The sequence below is a fragment of the Castor canadensis genome, chromosome 3 (genome assembly GCF_047511655.1).
Source record: "Castor canadensis chromosome 3, mCasCan1.hap1v2, whole genome shotgun sequence".
NCBI lineage: Eukaryota > Metazoa > Chordata > Mammalia > Rodentia > Castoridae > Castor > Castor canadensis.
Window position 1 is genome coordinate 127,295,730 of NC_133388.1, and position 17,658 is coordinate 127,313,387.

The 17,658-nt window shown below is 37.3% G+C and overlaps 1 protein-coding gene across 1 annotated transcript in view; it reads right to left on the minus strand.

The window, feature by feature from the left end:
- Rab2a (RAB2A, member RAS oncogene family) overlaps nt 1-17,658 on the minus strand; it is an 85,200-nt gene that overhangs the window by 42,814 nt on the left and 24,728 nt on the right. Inside the window, exon 2 of the mRNA XM_020180957.2 lies at nt 7,477-7,548. Within this exon, the coding sequence (XP_020036546.1) occupies nt 7,477-7,548 (72 nt within the window). The remainder of the gene's footprint in view (nt 1-7,476; nt 7,549-17,658) is intronic.

Below are 17,658 nucleotides of genomic sequence, written 5' to 3' on the forward strand. Positions count from 1 at the left end.
CTTAATCGCCTGTGGGAACAAAAGAGCAAACACCCATATTTAATGGTAAAACACTACAGTAATTCAAATTACACTGAGAAACACACTACAGATGCCCTCAACTTGAAATTTTTCTAGAGATTTCTGTCAAAAAATTTAAAAACTAAAAGATATTAACTAAGGAAAAAGATCAACAGATTTGACTAAAAAATACCTAAGTAGAAGAAGAGACAAAGATATAACAGATAATTCAAAGATACCATAATATTTTTTTTTAATTTTTGTTTTTTGAGACAGGGTCCCAGGTGGGTCTCAGACTTGTCATCTCCCTGCCTCAGTCTTCTGAGTGCTGGATTATGGTATGCACCAGCAAACTGGCAAGAGATGGTTCATTTTTCCTGAACTCAAGGGATTGAACCTAGAGTCTTGTGCATGCTATGCAAGCACTCTAACACTTGAACTACACCCCTAGCCCAAGAGATGTAATCTTGTATCAAAAATGCTCAGTCTCACTAAAAATTAAAAATAAGCTGAAAAGTAAATCACTTTTTGTCTTTCTGATTCATAAACGTTAAAAATACTATAAGCTGAGATAGATGCACAGGTGAAGAAAAATAGGTACTTTAGTACATTGGTAGGGGAACTATCTGGGACATGTTAAGTTTGAGATGCCCACTGGACATCCAAGAGAGATGCTGAACATGTAGTTTGATATATACATGGTAAGTGGTGGTGGTGGTGGTGGTGGTGGTGGTGGTAGGGTTCCTAATTAGAGTAGGTTCAAGAATGAATGGGTGGGAAGAAATTGGAGATAGAAAGTATGGATAATTCTGAAGGATTTTGCTAAAATGAGAGAAAAGGATTAAAAGATGAAAAAGAAAATAAGAGTCATGGAAAGTAAGTATCAAAAAGGGAAAAAGTTAGTGATGCTCAGAGAAAAAAAGAACTGCTACAGTAGTGTCCTTGTGGAAACCTTAGCTTAAGAGATTCCTTCACAGTAGCAGGGAGAAAGCCAATTATAGGCACAGTACATGTGGTGGGTGTAGTTGGTAGTGGGAACTTGCCTCTTTTTTGAGTGAAACAAAAACCATGATTATCAAGTGAGAGTGAAAACAGGAAAAGCACTGCATGTTTAAAGAGCAAGAAAGTATGATGTTTTACAGACATCATGTTTCACAGACAAATGGAAACTGAATGGATTGGAACTAAAGTGTAATTTTCAGGCAGCATTAAAGATTCATTTGAAGTTAATGTCCAAGAAATAAAAATGAAACTTGTTATCACAGCCCTATGTTTCTCTCCAGCCATGTCTAGCTATACACATGAAGGCATGGATTTAACCTACAGTTCAGTCACAACATGATGTTTCAGGAGAGAGACAAGATGATTGAGGTCTATGCAAGAATGATTATAACGAAATAATGACTGGAATTAAATCTTGGTAAGCAGGGAAGATGAGAGAGGTGAGAGTGAGAAGATGGTAGAATCAATGGATTATAGATCTAACGGGGTAATAAATAACTGGCATTAGGAACTAGAAGGGATGAGATGGAAGGATGTGAGAGAGAGTCAAATAGCCATATGTATGGAACTGAAATTCTGGAGTGGTTCCAGATAATGTTAAGTACAAGGTGGTGGTTGTGCCTATAGGAGTGCGTAGCTGACACAGGGTGGTAATGACATCATGGAAGAGAGGAAGTAAAGGAACTGAGAGGCCTGCTTATATGTGCCACAAGGCAGACAGAATAGAAAATGTATCTAGCTTGGTAAATAGTATTTAAAAGTAATTGCTCCAATGGTTCCCAAACTTTAAAATGTTCCTATGATACTAGAGAAAAGGTTAGATCAAAAAGAATTAACCTGGAAGGTAACACCCACGCACAGGAAATCAATGTGAGTCAATGCCCTGTATAGCTATCCTTATCTCAACCAGCAAAAACCCTTGTCCCTTCCTGTTATTGCTTATACTCTCTCTACAACAAAATTAGAAATAAGGGCAAAATAGTTTCTGCTGGGTATTGAGGGGGCCGGGGTGGGGGGGGAGAGGGAGGGGGTGGAGTGGGTGGTAAGGGAGGGGGTGGGGGCAGGGGGGAGAAATGAACCAAGCCTTGTATGCACATATGAATAATAAAAGAAAATAAAAATAAAAACAAAATGTTCCTATGAATCACTTGGACAATCTGCTAAAATGTAGACTATGTATACATTTAGTACATTATTTTTTTGTGGGGGGCGGGGGGGAGTCAGTACTGGGGTTTGAACTCATGAACTTGCACTTGCTAGGCAGGTGCTCTTCCATTTGAACCACTCCCCTAGCTCTTTTTGCTTAATCTGTATTTCCAATAGACTCTTGAGTTTATGTCTGGGCCAGCAAAGAACAAGATCCTCCTATTTACACTTTCTGCGCACCTGGAATGACAGGCACACACCATCTCCTCAAGCTTTTTATTGGTTGATATAGAATATGGAGAACTTTTTGCCTGGGCTGGCCTCCAACTGTGATCCTCTTAATCTCTGTCTCTGAATAGTTGGGATTATAGGTGTGAGCCACTGTGTTCAGCTAATCCAGTAGATTCTTTAGCAAACTCCCAATATGGTATTGATGCTGTTGAACTAGGGCTCTAATCTGAGCTTTCAATATAATTATATCCATGTAGCTACTTATAAACTACTGCTCTGATTTATATCTTAATTCTTACTGAGATAGTCAAAGGATAAATAATATTTTAGCCTTTCCTATGATCTTTTATTTCCTCTTTTCTATCATTTAATACTTTCTCATGACCCAACCTTAAATTTTTCACCATCTATTCATCAGGCAGCCTATCTTAGGAAGCATTCCCATATTCCTTTTGAAAATATGTGCTAATGATTTGCAGTTTTATGTCTGAAAAATAAATTGCTGCGACGGGTGTAAAAAAACATTAAGTGGATCTTGTGCAGATGCAGAAAACAGTAATTAATAATACTTAACTGCTTCTACTGGCCCCCATTTAGCTTGACTAAATGAATGTACTATGAGTATACTATATGTAACTCTACATAGCTGTAATGGTAGGAAGGGATAACAGTTAAGTTAGCCTTTATTTATAATAATGTTCTTCAGTGGGAAAAACCTATTGCTAATACCAACAATGAATAGTAAGCATCTACTACTATTTTGAATATTTAGAGAAATGTATGGATTTTTAAAAGTGTACTGAATACACTTAAATCAAATTCAAGGTTTAAAAAGGTGTTCATGGTAGCTACTATCTTTATGATACTTGATTGTCACAAGAGCCATTGTTGACCTATGATCCCAAAACAATTCCTAAGGATCCACTTCGTGAAAGTCCACTCCCTGTATTTCCCTGAAATCACAGCAGGTAAAAGGAACTGCCTGCGTTCATCCTCCGTAAGATTTCCTTTGTCTTTCAGGAGAAATGGTGCAGATCATGAACAAAGTGTGACCTGGTATAGACACCACCATTCACACTCCAGTTGGTGCTGAGCATCATGTTGAAACTCAGTGCCTCTACAGTTACTCTACTTTGGTTGTTTTCCAGCATTTTTGTTTTTTTCCTTTCCAGTCAACACGAATTCTTCACAAGCATGGATATAAAAATCTCGTTTCCTACAAATGGGGAATTTGTAGTTTGTGGTTTGTGGGATGCACAGTTCTTGTGAAAAGAACTTCAAAAAGCACAGATGTTAAGCAAAAGCACATATTGAAAAGAAGAGAAAGGCTGCAGGTATGACCGATTACAGATTATGCCAGTTAACAACAAGGTAGCTAAGCCTTGTTGGGGAAAAGAAGGAGAGAAAATAAGAATCATGACTTAAGGAATCAGTGATTTATAAACAGAGTACAGAATTGATCATTATAGTAGAAAGAAGATAAGGACATTATTACTAACTAGCTAGTTTAGCTGGTAATCATGCTGAACAAAGTAACTCTGGGCCTATGGTCAAAGCTGAAAGAACAAGGAGTGAGTGAACCTGAACCAACTTAGGCAATGAACTTTCTTTCCCAGAGAACTTGGAATTAGGTTTAAGAGAACTTCTACTATCCTGAATGGGATATGAACTTTGGAATTACTGAAAATGACAGCTTCCAACCATGGACACAGGGAACCCCAAAATACTGATTAACATAGAGAGAGAAAAATCAAGCAGGCATGAGGGAAGAATGAGACAATCAGGGAAGAATGTGAAATGGAGGCAGAAATTCCTGTGTTTTCCTCCTCAAGAGATCTTAGCCCTGATTCCAAGCTGATCCAGATGACTCCTTCCTTCCCTCAGTTTCTGTAGGATACAAATAAATACTTAAAATAATAAACTTTTCTTTTGTTTAAGACAAGTTAGTGGATTTTACAACTAACTGTGAGAGTTAGAAAGAAGGAGGGTAGGCATAGCAGTTGGAGTCAAACCAGAAAAACAGAAACCACACTTCAGTATTTAAGTGAGGGAAGTTAACGTGTGGAATTGGTTGCAAAAAAGGAAGAGCTAAGAAACTCAGAGAAGAGATGGAGAATCAGTCTAGAGATAAGCCATGGCAGGAAGCTCCTACCATCCCTAGACTGGGAGGACACAGGAGAAGTTGGGGTTATCAAAATTCAGGAGCCAGTCCATCAGTGGGTATCCCAGGCAACAACAGACTAGAGCTAGAGTAATGGAAAATCTATAGTCAACTCAGACTAAGAGCAACAGAAAAATATCCTTGGCTTCTCTTTTCTTTCAGCCTTCTATTTCCTAGTGTCTGCCATCAGCAAACACAGAGCAATGCCAACTGGCAGCTACATGAGTTACAGTTTTCCAAACAACTCTCTTTGGTCTACTCCCTCATCTCTCTTCACAAGTACAGCCTATGCCAATTTCTGACAGCAGGCTCAGGCCTATCCTCTCTACTGGGTGTGCCATAACAACTCAAAATTTCATGCTTAAGATGCAAAGAAAAAGGACATTTTTGTTTAGTATTCTATATTAAAAATGTCTATTTAGTTAGTTATATTAGGACTTAGTCTTACCTAAATTGGTCACCAAGATTTCAAATCTATTGAGCAAAGAGCAGATCCTATACAAACTATGAGCTCACAAAAGTTAAAGTCATGAAGACCAATTTGAAACAGTATTTATTATGTTTTATCAATCATACCATACATACTTGAAACTACCAAAATTAAAAGAGCATGGATACTCTTATTGACACTAGCTGTTAACTGAAGATTTCAATATCTCCACAAAGCACATGTGGCTTGGTTGAAACTATTAATTGATATGATAATCTTATTCATGAGCTCTTTGATTTGATATTTAAAAAAAACACAGGACATGAGAATCAACATGGTAAGATAATAAAATTGACAGAAAATAAGCATTAAGTTACTGAAGATTCATTAAGCAAAAGGGTAATGAGTTTTCCAATTTCCCTTTTTCTTTATATTTGACTAATTCCTAGCTGTTAACAGACTACACTATAGAAGAATCACCCAGCTAGGTTCTTTAGCATTCAGGATAGACACATAAATTTTAAACAGACAACAGTATTATTACATAAATTTTTAGTTTTCCCCTTGTTTTAATTTTATACCCTTGCCTATTAATAAAAGTGAGTAACATCACTATTTTAAATAACAATAGCTACTATTCATTTAATATTTTTTCCTAGTAACTATCTCATCTACTCTTCACAACTGCGTGATGATAGTTTTTCTTGGTTAATAATTATAGGTGTCCCTACAGCATTTACAATGTTGCAAGTACTACGCCAGTGCTTTACATTTATTATTCATTTACTGTTCACAACAGTCTTGTGGGATTGGTACTACTACTATTCTCATTGTACACATAGAGAGACCAAGACATGAAGTGAAGGGGCTTGCCCAAATCAAGAGACTTGATTCAATTTTCAACAAGCTGATCCAGAGCCTCTGCTCCTACCATGATGCAGTATTATATTGTCTTGCAATAATTTGTTTTGGCCCGACATGGGGCACACACCCAGCCACTTGGGTATCCTACCGTTGGGGGGTAGGCAGGAGGATGGAGAGTTCAAGGCCAGTTAAAGTTAGCAAGACACTACCTTGAAAAGAAGCGTTACAAATTTTTTTTAATCATTTTATTGTTATACTGGGGGTACATTATGACAGTTACAAAATTGCTTACACCATATCTTAGTTAAATTCATCCCCTCAATCATTCTTCCCCTCCCATTTGCAGAACAGTTTCAACAGGTCTCACTTTTTCCATTTTCATACATGAGTACATAGTATTTCACCCTCCTCATACTCTACCCTTTCCTTATTCCCAACCCCTCCCACTGGTACCAATCCCCACACAGGATCTGTTTTACCTTCCTATCCTCCATTTTTGAAAGAGATATTTTTGTCTTTTTAAGATAGCTATACAAGGAGTTTCATTATGACATTTCCATGTATATATGCACTATAGCCTGAAATGGTTCATCCTCTCCATTTTTCTCCTTTTTACCTTATTCCCTAAAATTTTATATTCATTTTTGTATAATAAGTATATCAAACATATTCACTTTCTTTCCTTCCTCCTTTTACCCACCCCCTCATTCTCCCCTTAGCATGACCTGTTTTTTATTCTTGTTGTTTATTGTTTAGGTATCTGTTCACCGTTCAGTGGGATTTTTGTCTTTGTATTATACCTGTACATGTATTGTGCTTAAGTCAATGTAATTCCCCCTCCACTGCACTTCCTTGCCCTTTCCCCTCATCCTGTGTTGTTTTTCAGTGGGTTTCCTTGAATCTGGTTCCTACACAAATGTAATGTACTTCATTATTATTTGCTATCTTTCTTTCCTTCTTTTCCTCCTCCTTTGGTCTCCTCTACCAGTCCCATTTTTGGGTTCATGCTTTGTATATATTTGTATGTATGTATAACATTGCTTATATTTGTATTAGGCCTATAGTCCACATGAGGGAAAACATGCAGCCTCTGGCTTTCTGAACCTGGCCAACTTCACTTAAGATGAGTTCTCCAGTTCTAAACCAAAAGGGCCAGGAGTGGGACTCAACTGGTAGAGCACTTGCCTAACAAGCATAATGTCCTGGGTTCGATCCCCAATACCTCAAAAGAAAACAAAAAAAAAAGGTCTGTTTTATCATTAACTTTATTTACAGCTGAAATCTTGAAACCTTAGAAGTTAATGTCGTCTGCATTTTAATCACTTGTGAAATGTTGGGTAATATTTATCTTTACTAAGCATATTTCTAAAGCCAGGTATGGTGGCACATGCCTAAGGCAGGAGGACTGAATTAAAGGCCAGCATGAGCTATATAACAAGACTCTGTCTCAAATAAATAACTATACATGTTTCTATAAAGTTGGGGAGACTAAACTCTGCACAACAAATTGTTTCACTGATTTTGGAATCATCACTAGTAGAACAGCTCTGCTAGCATCCTACACTAGAACTACTCAAAACTTTTAATGCTTTTAAAACTTTTAACTTTTTTTTTTTTAAGAGAAAAATCTTATAAAACTTACCAATTGTGAGATCATGCACCGGCTGAAACCTCTTGTCTGTAAACTGTAGCAATAAGCATGATTTACCAACACCTAGAAGTTAAAAAAAAAAAAAAGTAAACAGCAAGAGACAAAGCCCACAGAAATTAAGAATGACTTTACAATAACACATGAAAAAGTAGAAGCAAGGTTTTCCTAGTGCTGTGAATATCCAACCATTATTTCTCAGTGCTCTATTTTTAAAAATATCCTCATTACCCTTTCTTATTCATTTAACATTTCCATGTGAAAGATAGACATAGCAGCTAAACATCTAGAAGACAAGTAACTAGGTCCTTCTAGTAGCCTCTACTGCAGTATTATGTAGTAGACTTTTCATGCACTTTCATTTTCTGTGTTAGCAGTGGATATATTTAAAACTTACTTCCCCTTTTTATATTTTATCATACATAAATATAAACAAAAAATAAATAAGCCAGTAGTAAGTGTCTGGGAACTACTTTCCTAGTGAAAGCAGCCTGGTCTGTTTTCTTGCTAATTCATCTCATAAACAACTGTGATCTGAACGTATTTCCTCACTCTACTAAAAAACTGACCTCATTAAGGTCACAAATAAATTCTACATTCTTAAATTCAAAGGAAAAGTTTCTATATTCATCCTACTTGCCCTTTAAGGGAACTGGATAATGAATACCACATTATCCCTACTCATTTTCAGGTTCTCTAAGAAACATTTCCTCATCTTTCACTAGACTAAGTCTGCTTAACTGACAGCATCTAAGACTAAAGAGATAGAAAGATTCTTTTCTTTCTTCCTGGGTCTGGGGATTGAACTCAGAACCTCAAACATGTTAGGCAAGTGCTGTGCCACTGAGCTACATCCCTAGCCCCATGAAAGCAGATCTTTATGAAGAAGAAATGACACTTAAACTAGGCTATTCAGTGTCTTCTAGATTATGAATTCAATGAGAAAAGGGACTATGAATATCTTGCCTCTTGCTGTCTATCATATGGCATAGAGAAGTCATTTCATAATTTTGCTGAAAGATTAGCTTTAGTGTCAAACACTATACAGATTGTCAAAATGTACAACAACAAGTCTATATATATAAATACATGATTCTGTTTTAGGACATGCTTTACTTGCTCAAAATTTTATAAATGTTTCAAGATTCTAGCTAAATAAAAATAAACTGGAGTTTCAAATCATATGACCTTTTTTCTTTTTGTTATACACAAAAAGCCCAAAGTTGAACTTAGTTATCAGATTTTTTAACTTGTTTCAAGTCTTTCAAGTGTAGAAGACAAAACAAATTGGTTTATGTATAAACCCTAGGATAAAAGGAAAATTATCTTAATTTTTCCATATGGAATAGAAAAAAGTATAGTTGGAAATCACATATTTCACTGGTGGTACACACTTGTAATTCCAGTACTCAGAAGGCTGAGGGGGACTGAGAGTTCAAAGCCAGCCTGGGTTATCTAGTGAGACCTTGGCTCTAACTCAATCAATCAATCAATCATCTAAGAGTTTGGTAACCATTTAAGTGACGAGCCTGAAAACTCTTTCCTACCTTGCCACAGAATATATACCACTTTAGAAGATTGGCCTCATTATGATCAAGTGCTGGTTAAATACAGGAGATGCTTACTCTTTGGCGCCCCACTTTTCAAGACTCCATATGCTTTCATAAGGTAATCACATAAGTTATTTTTCAATACAGAGAATATATACACAAGTGTCATTACAGTGCTTGCCAGATCTCTTTAACTACAAATCTGTAGACCGTTTGGTAGGGTGGCTATATTCATAGACAACCTGCCTTATTCAGTATTTGTTGACTTTTACTATTTTAATTCTAGGTAAACTTGTTTCCAAATACTCAGGGTGTCTTGCTCATACTCAATGCTTGCCAAATTGCCAAATCAAATAGCCAGCCTTTTTTCTCAGTCCTCATCTTATCTGATCCATAAATAGGATCTATTTGTGCCTATAACCAAATCTATATAATTTGTTGGTCTAAAACCTCCTTGATAATTAATGATGTCCTTTGGGTTTCTCAGGCTAGAACTTTCTCCTTGATGTCTTTATTCTGTGGCAACTGCTTCTTTTCTCTCATGCAACTTTGAAATATTAAGAGGCTTTCCCAACTGCTCCCTCTTTGGTTTCCCTTTTTTTTTTTTTTCAATCTGAGGGAACCAATCCAGTCCCATAGTCTCAACCTACTTTTATAAATTTGTCAGTGATTATCAAATCCATCTCTCCAACTACTATCTTAACTTCATTCCAATTATATCCAACTGCCTACCAAACAAGCCTGAAACACAAACTTCCAAAACCTAACTCATTCTTCTTCATTTCCTTGCCCCCTATCCTCCCAGTCAACCCTTGCTTCACCTTACCCAAAACAAAGAACAAAATTCCAGTACTTCCCGATCTCCAGAATTGCTACTCAACGCATCACATTCTAACAGGAAAGAGAATCATCTTTAATACCTCCTCTTTCTTTATCCCCCACCTCTAACAGTTCACTAATCTCAACAGTTCTTTCTGAAATGTCTTCATGAATCCCATGCTCTCCTTCCTCAATCCTTGGTGCTTTAATCAATCAGACATCCAAGTGACAAAGCTGAGTAGGCAACTGGATATAGGAGTATACATTTCAGGAAAGACATTCAGGATGAAGACATGAATTTGAGACTTGTCAGTACAGAATTGTATTTAAAGGCATAGGAAGAAAATAATCAGAGAAAGAAAGGAAAGGAATGAAAGGAAGGGAAGAGAAGGGAAGGAAGGAAGGAAGGAAAAAAGAAAGGAACTGGGACAAAGTACACACTTGTTTTTTAGCCACAATTAAAAAGAAAAAACAATGAATCATTTTGATTCAAAAACCTTTCCTTTTAAAATGAAAGACAGAGTGCTAGAATGTAAACCTGTGTAGAGTGGATTATGAGAAGCCTACGAGAACTTGTCGTAAGTACTGTTGTACTTTATGATCTACAGGCTGAGTTTGGCACAGCCTCAGCCACAGAAGACAGCAAAGTACAAACTGCACCACAGCTGCTTTTCCTAAGTTGTTTATGTTCAGAGAAGCAGGAACTGAAGGTTTCTCTTGTTGCAATGTCACACCCCTCCCAGAGAACTATTGCTCCACCTCCTTATTTACCACTGGATAGAAAAGACTTTCAGAAGGAGGACATGGGGTTTTTTGATAGAGGGTGGATTGACTGGTGGGCTGTTTGCGAGAATGATGCTGCTGATGGGCTGCTAAGTTTTGCTAGAGATCAAAGGGAACATGGGATAGTGCAAATCTGTACTGAGAACTTTATACATAGGTTTTAGAAAAGCTAAGCTAAAGAGAACATGGGACAGTGCAAGTCTAAGGACCGAGACTTTAAGAGTTACGCAGTTTTTAGATGTGGCTGCTGTTGTTTGTAAGTCTGAGGGCAAAGACTTTAAGAGAGATTAAAAGGAACATGGGACAGTGCAAGTCTGAGCACCGAGACTTTAAGAAAGCTAAAGAGAAAACATGGGACAGTGCAAGTCTAAGGAAAGAGACTTTAAAGAATAGAAAAGAAGCAAAGTTTTAAAGAATTGTAGAGGAGTAAGGCCTTAAAGAATAGAGAAGTAAAAGAGTTATTAGAGGAAAAGAAGCAACTAGGCTGTTGTGCCTCTCCATCTGAGCACCCAGCACACCTGACCCCAACTTTATGGGTATCTGTTCTATCATTTGTTCTTTCTGCATCTCCAGTTGCCCCAGTTAGCTCAGTTAGGTCAGGAGAACCAGGAGTGAAAGAAAGCTCACTCCATAAACCACTATGAAAAATTCTGGAAAGGAATCCTTTTCATTTAATATTATTTATTTCTATAGTGCTGCAGATCAAACCCAGGACCTAAACACATGTTCTACCACTAAGCTTCATCCCGAGGCCTAGGAATTCCTTTTACTTATTTTTGATATTTTTTCTAATTAGGAATGGAAAATGACAGGGAAAAAAAGCTAGTTTTCTTTTTCTTTTCAATCTGTATTCTGGGATCACTGATAAAAACCCAATTTGAATTGGGAAAATAAATCTATCTCCTACCATTGTCTTTCATTCTGCACCTGGAATACATCAGGCTTTTGAAATCCTCTCTCCTCTCTCTATGCAGACAACGATTTCCATGACTGGCTACTCACCATCACAAATGCCCACCCCTACCATTCCATGTGAAGCAGCTCCCATCCTACATCACTTTCTACTTTTCAGTCTTTTTTATTTTTAATTTTTTTATTATGATATAGTCATTATGCAGGAGGGATTAATAATGAAAATTACATTGCCCCTATCATCTGCTCCACCAACCCCCTTCCCATCTCACCTAAAACAATTCCAAGAGGTTTCTTTGTTCTATTTCATATAGGCATACGAAGTCCATCAACCATATTCCCTCACCTTAATCTCCTTCTTTACTTTTCAGTCTTTACCACAACCCCAAACTGACACCTGGGCTTCATACCTCTAGAGATTTTGACTGTCAACATCCAGCAGTAGTTAAAAGAATAACCCAAATGACGTTGGATAAAACATTTGGCCTCTATCCATTATCATTTTTAAAATGAAGATAAGAATGTCCAGATCACAGTGTTGTGAGAATTAATCAGTTAACATACATAAAACACTTAGAACACACAGGAAGAACTACATAAGATTTTAATGATCTTAGTGTGGTAGTGCAAACCCGTAATTCCAGCTACTGGGAGGAGAGTGGTGGTGGCAGGAGGATCACAAGTTAAAAGGCCTACCTGGACAAAGTTACAGACCTTATCACAAAACAAAGTAAAAACAAGAAGGCCCAGAGATTAAGAGTGTTTAGCTAGCAAATACAAGGCCCTGGGTTCAATCCCCAGTACCTTTAAACTAAAATTACTGGTATTATTATCTTATTTAACCAAAAAGACAAATCCAAGAAAGTTTACTTTTTGATTTTTCTTTACCTCAGTTTTCATTAGACATCCAAGTAGTCTATTCTTTCCTTATATCCTAGATAAGTACTTTTTTACTATTCAAAACAAGATCTCATCCTTTTCTGCCAGTTCTGAGATCTATCAAGTCCTTTTTATTTATTTTTCTCATCTTTATCTCCTTCCTCTTTACTGAATCCTTTTTCTCAGTGGTCACAAATGCACAAGTCTTCCATACTCAAAATATAAGGACTTCTTTCAAGGGAAGATCAGTCAGGTCTCTCAACTACCACAAATAGGAACTATCATTAACCTTAATCCTAAATCTGAGTCTTGTTTAAGAAGGTTTAAGAAAAAAAGTCCAGTTTTTTTCCACTGAGATAGGATCTCACAAACTTTTTTGCCCAGGCTGGCCTCAAACCACCAACCACAATCCTCCTGATCTCCACCTCCCAAGTAGCTATGATTGTATGCATGAGCCACCAGAGCCCAGCTGCCTTATTTTCTTTTACTCAGAGTCCAAGTCATTGTCCCTCCATAAGACACACAGCGTTGTGAGAGTTGAGTACCAAGATACCAAATCAGTCCCAAACAATTACAAGCAGTGCTCATTAGAAACGCAGATTCCTAAGCTCCACTCCAGAGATTTGACAGGTCTTTTGTGAGGCCCAAGTGAATTTTAAGCAAGGGGTCCTTCTCCACAAGAAGACAGAAACTGAACACATCAGATGTTGGAAAGATCTCCTGTGCTGATGGATATGGAGAATTAATACTGTAAAAATGGCTATAGTACTAAAAGCAATCTAGAGATTAGATGTAATCCCCATCAAGATCCCAATGTCATTCTTCACAGTAATAGAAAAATCAATGCTAAAACTCATATGGAAGTACAGAAGATCCCAATAGCCAAAGCAATCCTGAGCAAAAAAAGCAATGCTAGAGATATAACACTGGACTTCACGCTGTGTGCAGTGGAATGCACCTGTCATCCCAAGCTACCATGGGAGGCTATGATCAGGAAGATCATAGTTCCAGGCCAGTCCAGGCAAAAAAGTCTGTGAGACTGTATCTCAAGAGAAAAAAGTTGGGCATGCTGGTACACACCTGACATCCCAGCAACAGTAGGAAGCTTAAAATAGGAGGATCGCATCCAGGCTTGCCTGGGCAAAAAGTGAGCCCTATCTCCAAAATAACCACAGCAACAAGTACTGGAAGTGTGGCTAAAGTGTTAGAGCACCTACCTCACAAGCATGAAGCTGAGTTCAAACCCCATTACTAACACCCCCAACCAAAGATTCATATAATAGAGTTATAGCAACAAAAACAAACATGAAGACCAATGGAACAGAAGACCCAGAAATAAGACCACACATGGCCAGCTGAATTTTGACAAACTATCGAAAAACATATAAAACATATGTTGGAAAAAAGACAGCCTCTTCAACAAATGGTGCTGGGAAAACTAGTTATGTACATGCGAACAACTGAAACTAGACCCCTATCACTCTGTACAAAAATCAATTCAAGATGGATCTTAATATAAAACCTGAAACTTTTGAAACTACCAGGGAAACAGGAAAAACTCATGACATAGGCATAGGCAATCGTTTCCTAAAACAGGACTCCAACTGCCAAGGAAATAACAGCAAGAATTGACCAATGGGAATGTGTGAAACTAAAAAGCTTTTATACATCTAACAAAATAATCAAGAGGCAACTCAGTCCAGGTGCAGGTAGCTCACGCCTGTAATCCTATTTACTCAGGAGGAAGAGATCATGGTTTGAAGCCTGCCTGAGCACATAGTTTGTGAGACCTTATTTTGAAAAAATCCATTACACGCAAAAAAAGAAAGAAAGAAAGAAAAAGGGCTGGTGGAATAGTTCAAGGTGTAGGGCCTGAGTTAAAAAACTCCAATACTGCCAAAGTTTAAAAAAAAAAAAAGAAGCAACTCAGACTGGGAGAAAATCTTTGCCAGATATTCAATGGATAAAGGATTAATATCTAGAATACACAAAAAACACAAAGTTATACAGCAAAAGAACAAATAAACTAGTTGATAAATGGGCAAATGAATTGAACAGTAGTACTAATGGCCAATAAATACTTGAAAAAAATATTCAATATCTTAAGCCATTAGGGAAATGCAAATCAAAACAACACTGAACTGGTGGAGTGACTCAAGCAGTAGAGAGCTTGCCTAGCAAGCATAAGGCCTGAGATCAGATCCCAGTACCACTAAGAAAACAAACAACAATAAATGCTGGTGAGGATATGGAAGAAAATGAACACTCTTACACTGTTGGCTGGAATGTAAACTGAAGCAAACACTACAGAAATCAGTATAGAGATTCATCAAAAAGTTAAAAATAGACCTACCTTATAACCCAGCTATAACACACTTGAGCATGCATGTGAAAGATTGCAAATCAATCACAAGAGCACATTTATGTTCATTGCAGCACTATATACACTAGTCAATCTGTGAAATCAGCCCAATAACTGACCACTGGATAAAGGAATGTGGTATGTATACACAATGGTGTACTATTCAGCTATAAAGAACAAAATTGTGTTGTATGCAGGAAAATGGAGTGATTATTTTGAGTATAAAATGAGAAAAAGAACAGTGCTCCTACTTCAAAAAGTTCAAATGATAAAATGTAAAAGTATTGTGAAAATTCAAAATCTGAATATAAAGGTTAAACTAAGGATTCTTCAAGATGAATACAGCTAAGAGAGCAAAATCTTCAACCAAACCCATCTGACCCAGAGTCAGAATTTTAAAATACATATTTAACAAATGAATTGAAGAAAAGATCCATAGCCTATCTTTTTGTAAACAGACTGACTTCAGAGTTGTTTTCATGTTTAGTTAGCCGTAATATTGTCCCCCTCACTTCCAGGAGAGCAGTCTTCTCCATTCTTCCTTTAAAAAACTTAATTAATTAATAACTTAGCTTTGTGGCTTACATTATTTTAATTACATGCTGCTCCGCTGGTTGACTTGCAGTGTGAATAGATATGGCCCCCAAAAAGAAATGTCAAAGTCCTAACCCCAGAACCTGTGATGTGACCTTACTGAAATAATCTTTGTGGATATAATTAAGGATCTCAAGATAAGCTCATTAGGTGAGGCCTAAAACTGACAAGTGTCCTCACAGAGAAATGTAGAGTAGAATGCTGGGTGCCAGTGGCTCACACCTGTAATCCTGGCTAGCTGAGAGGTTGAGACTGTGAGGACTGCAGTTTGAGGCAAGTCCTAAGTACTTCATGAGACTCCATTTCCAAAATAACCAGAGTAAACTAGGCCAGAGGTGTGGTTCAAGCTGTAGAGTGACGGTGAATGTTTTGCAGCATGAAGCCCTGAGTTCAAACCTCAGCCCCACCAAAGATAAAAAGAACAGTAGAATTGACAGATAAATGGCTGAAGAAAATGCAGTGAAACACATGGAGTATTATTCAGCCATAAAGAAGAATGAAAACTGTGTCATTTGCAGAAAAACCAAAATCATGTTATTTGCAGGAAAATTGATGGAACTGAAGATCATCATGTTAGCAAAGTAAGACTCAGAGAGACAAATATGGGGGGAGGTAAAAAAGATATGAAAGTAGAAGAAGTACTATTAAGGAAGATGAATGGGATCAGGAGAAGAGAGAGGGAATGAGGGTAATGAGGGGATGAATATGATCAAAGTTCATTATATGCATATATGAAAATGTAACAATGAAGTCAGGCACGGCCTCCAGAAGAGAAAAAGAACAATTATCTATGATTTTAAGCTACCAAATTTGTTGTAGTATGTTTCAGTGGCTCTAGGAAACTGACCCACCAATCAAGTCATCTTTCATTCCTCTTTCCCCTTAGACTTCTACTGTTAGTCTCTCTCAGGCTTTCTGTCTCTGTCTCTAATTCGTAGTGCAATCAGTAACATAATTCAAACACTAGAAATACTGAGTGTTGGAGGGAAAAAAACCAAGAAAGATACAAAGCATTTATCTAAGAAGCCTAGCAGTGAAAGCTAGGAGGGAAGGGAAGATACTTATTAAATGCATTCCTACTGTGTTCTAGGCACTGAGGTTGGTGATAGAAATAAAGACATTAAAAGACGTTCTCAAGAAGATGTAGCTTGAAGAAATGCAAGACATTTTCCTGGAAACTGGAAAGTATAGAAACAAGCCTACTGATAGGGATGGAAAGAGTGCTAAAGAATCAACTGAGGGTGGGGGTGGGGGGTGGAATGACTGCCTAGCAAGCAAGATATGGGGAACTGATTCTGCCTCCTTGAGGCAAATCATCTATTTCCAATACTGAAATGCTCCAAATACTAACTAGAATGCAAATGTCATGAAAAATGAGTAAAGCAGGTAACCTCAGCAGAAAATCTATGTTCCTATGTCAGTCTCTCTTATACACTGGGCTTTTGCACTATTTTTGTTTTGTCTTGAAGACAGGATCTCCAGAATGAACTTGAACTCAAGATTCTTCCGTCTCAGCCTCCCAAGTGCTGGGATTACTCCTCTGGCTTGCCCATATTTATTTAGTGTTCTTTCTTTAATACACAGTGGCTTTCTGTCCACTTAGTTAATGGCTACTCATCTTTAGACTTAACTCAAGTGCTATACCCTCTAGGAAACTTTCCATGAAACACCTTTTCACAAGATTATGTCTGGTTGCTCAGAATTTCCTTGTCCTTGACAATAGTTGACAGCTTTAAGGAATACTGTTCAGGTAATTTGTAGCATGTCCTCTGCTGAAACTAGATTGACTTTTTTCATTATCAGACTAGGATTATGGGTATTTGGGGGGAAAAACAGAGACAGAGTGCTGTTTCTATTACATTACTATCAAGTGTACACACTATCAATATGATCAATCACTGTTGAAGTTAACCATCAATCACTTGGCTGAAGTAGTCTGTCAAGGTTTCTTTACTATACTGTAAAGAACCCAACCCACCAAGCTACACTCTTTTAAAGGGTTAACCATGTGCAGTCCACACCTGAGGAGTTGATCTCCTCAAAGTTCTAACCTCTGATTTCTCCTGGCTCTTTGTATGGTGTCATCTTCCATCTCCATATCTCATATTCAGCCCTCACATGATAGTATTATGTATATGCATAACTTTTATTTAAAAAATAAAAAAAAGCCTGTGTTTACAGGGTATAACCTTCAAAATGGGGAAGGACCTGAAAATCACCTTCATCTTTAATTCTTTTCACTGTCAATTTCAACTCTTACTTGTGACCTCCATTTTT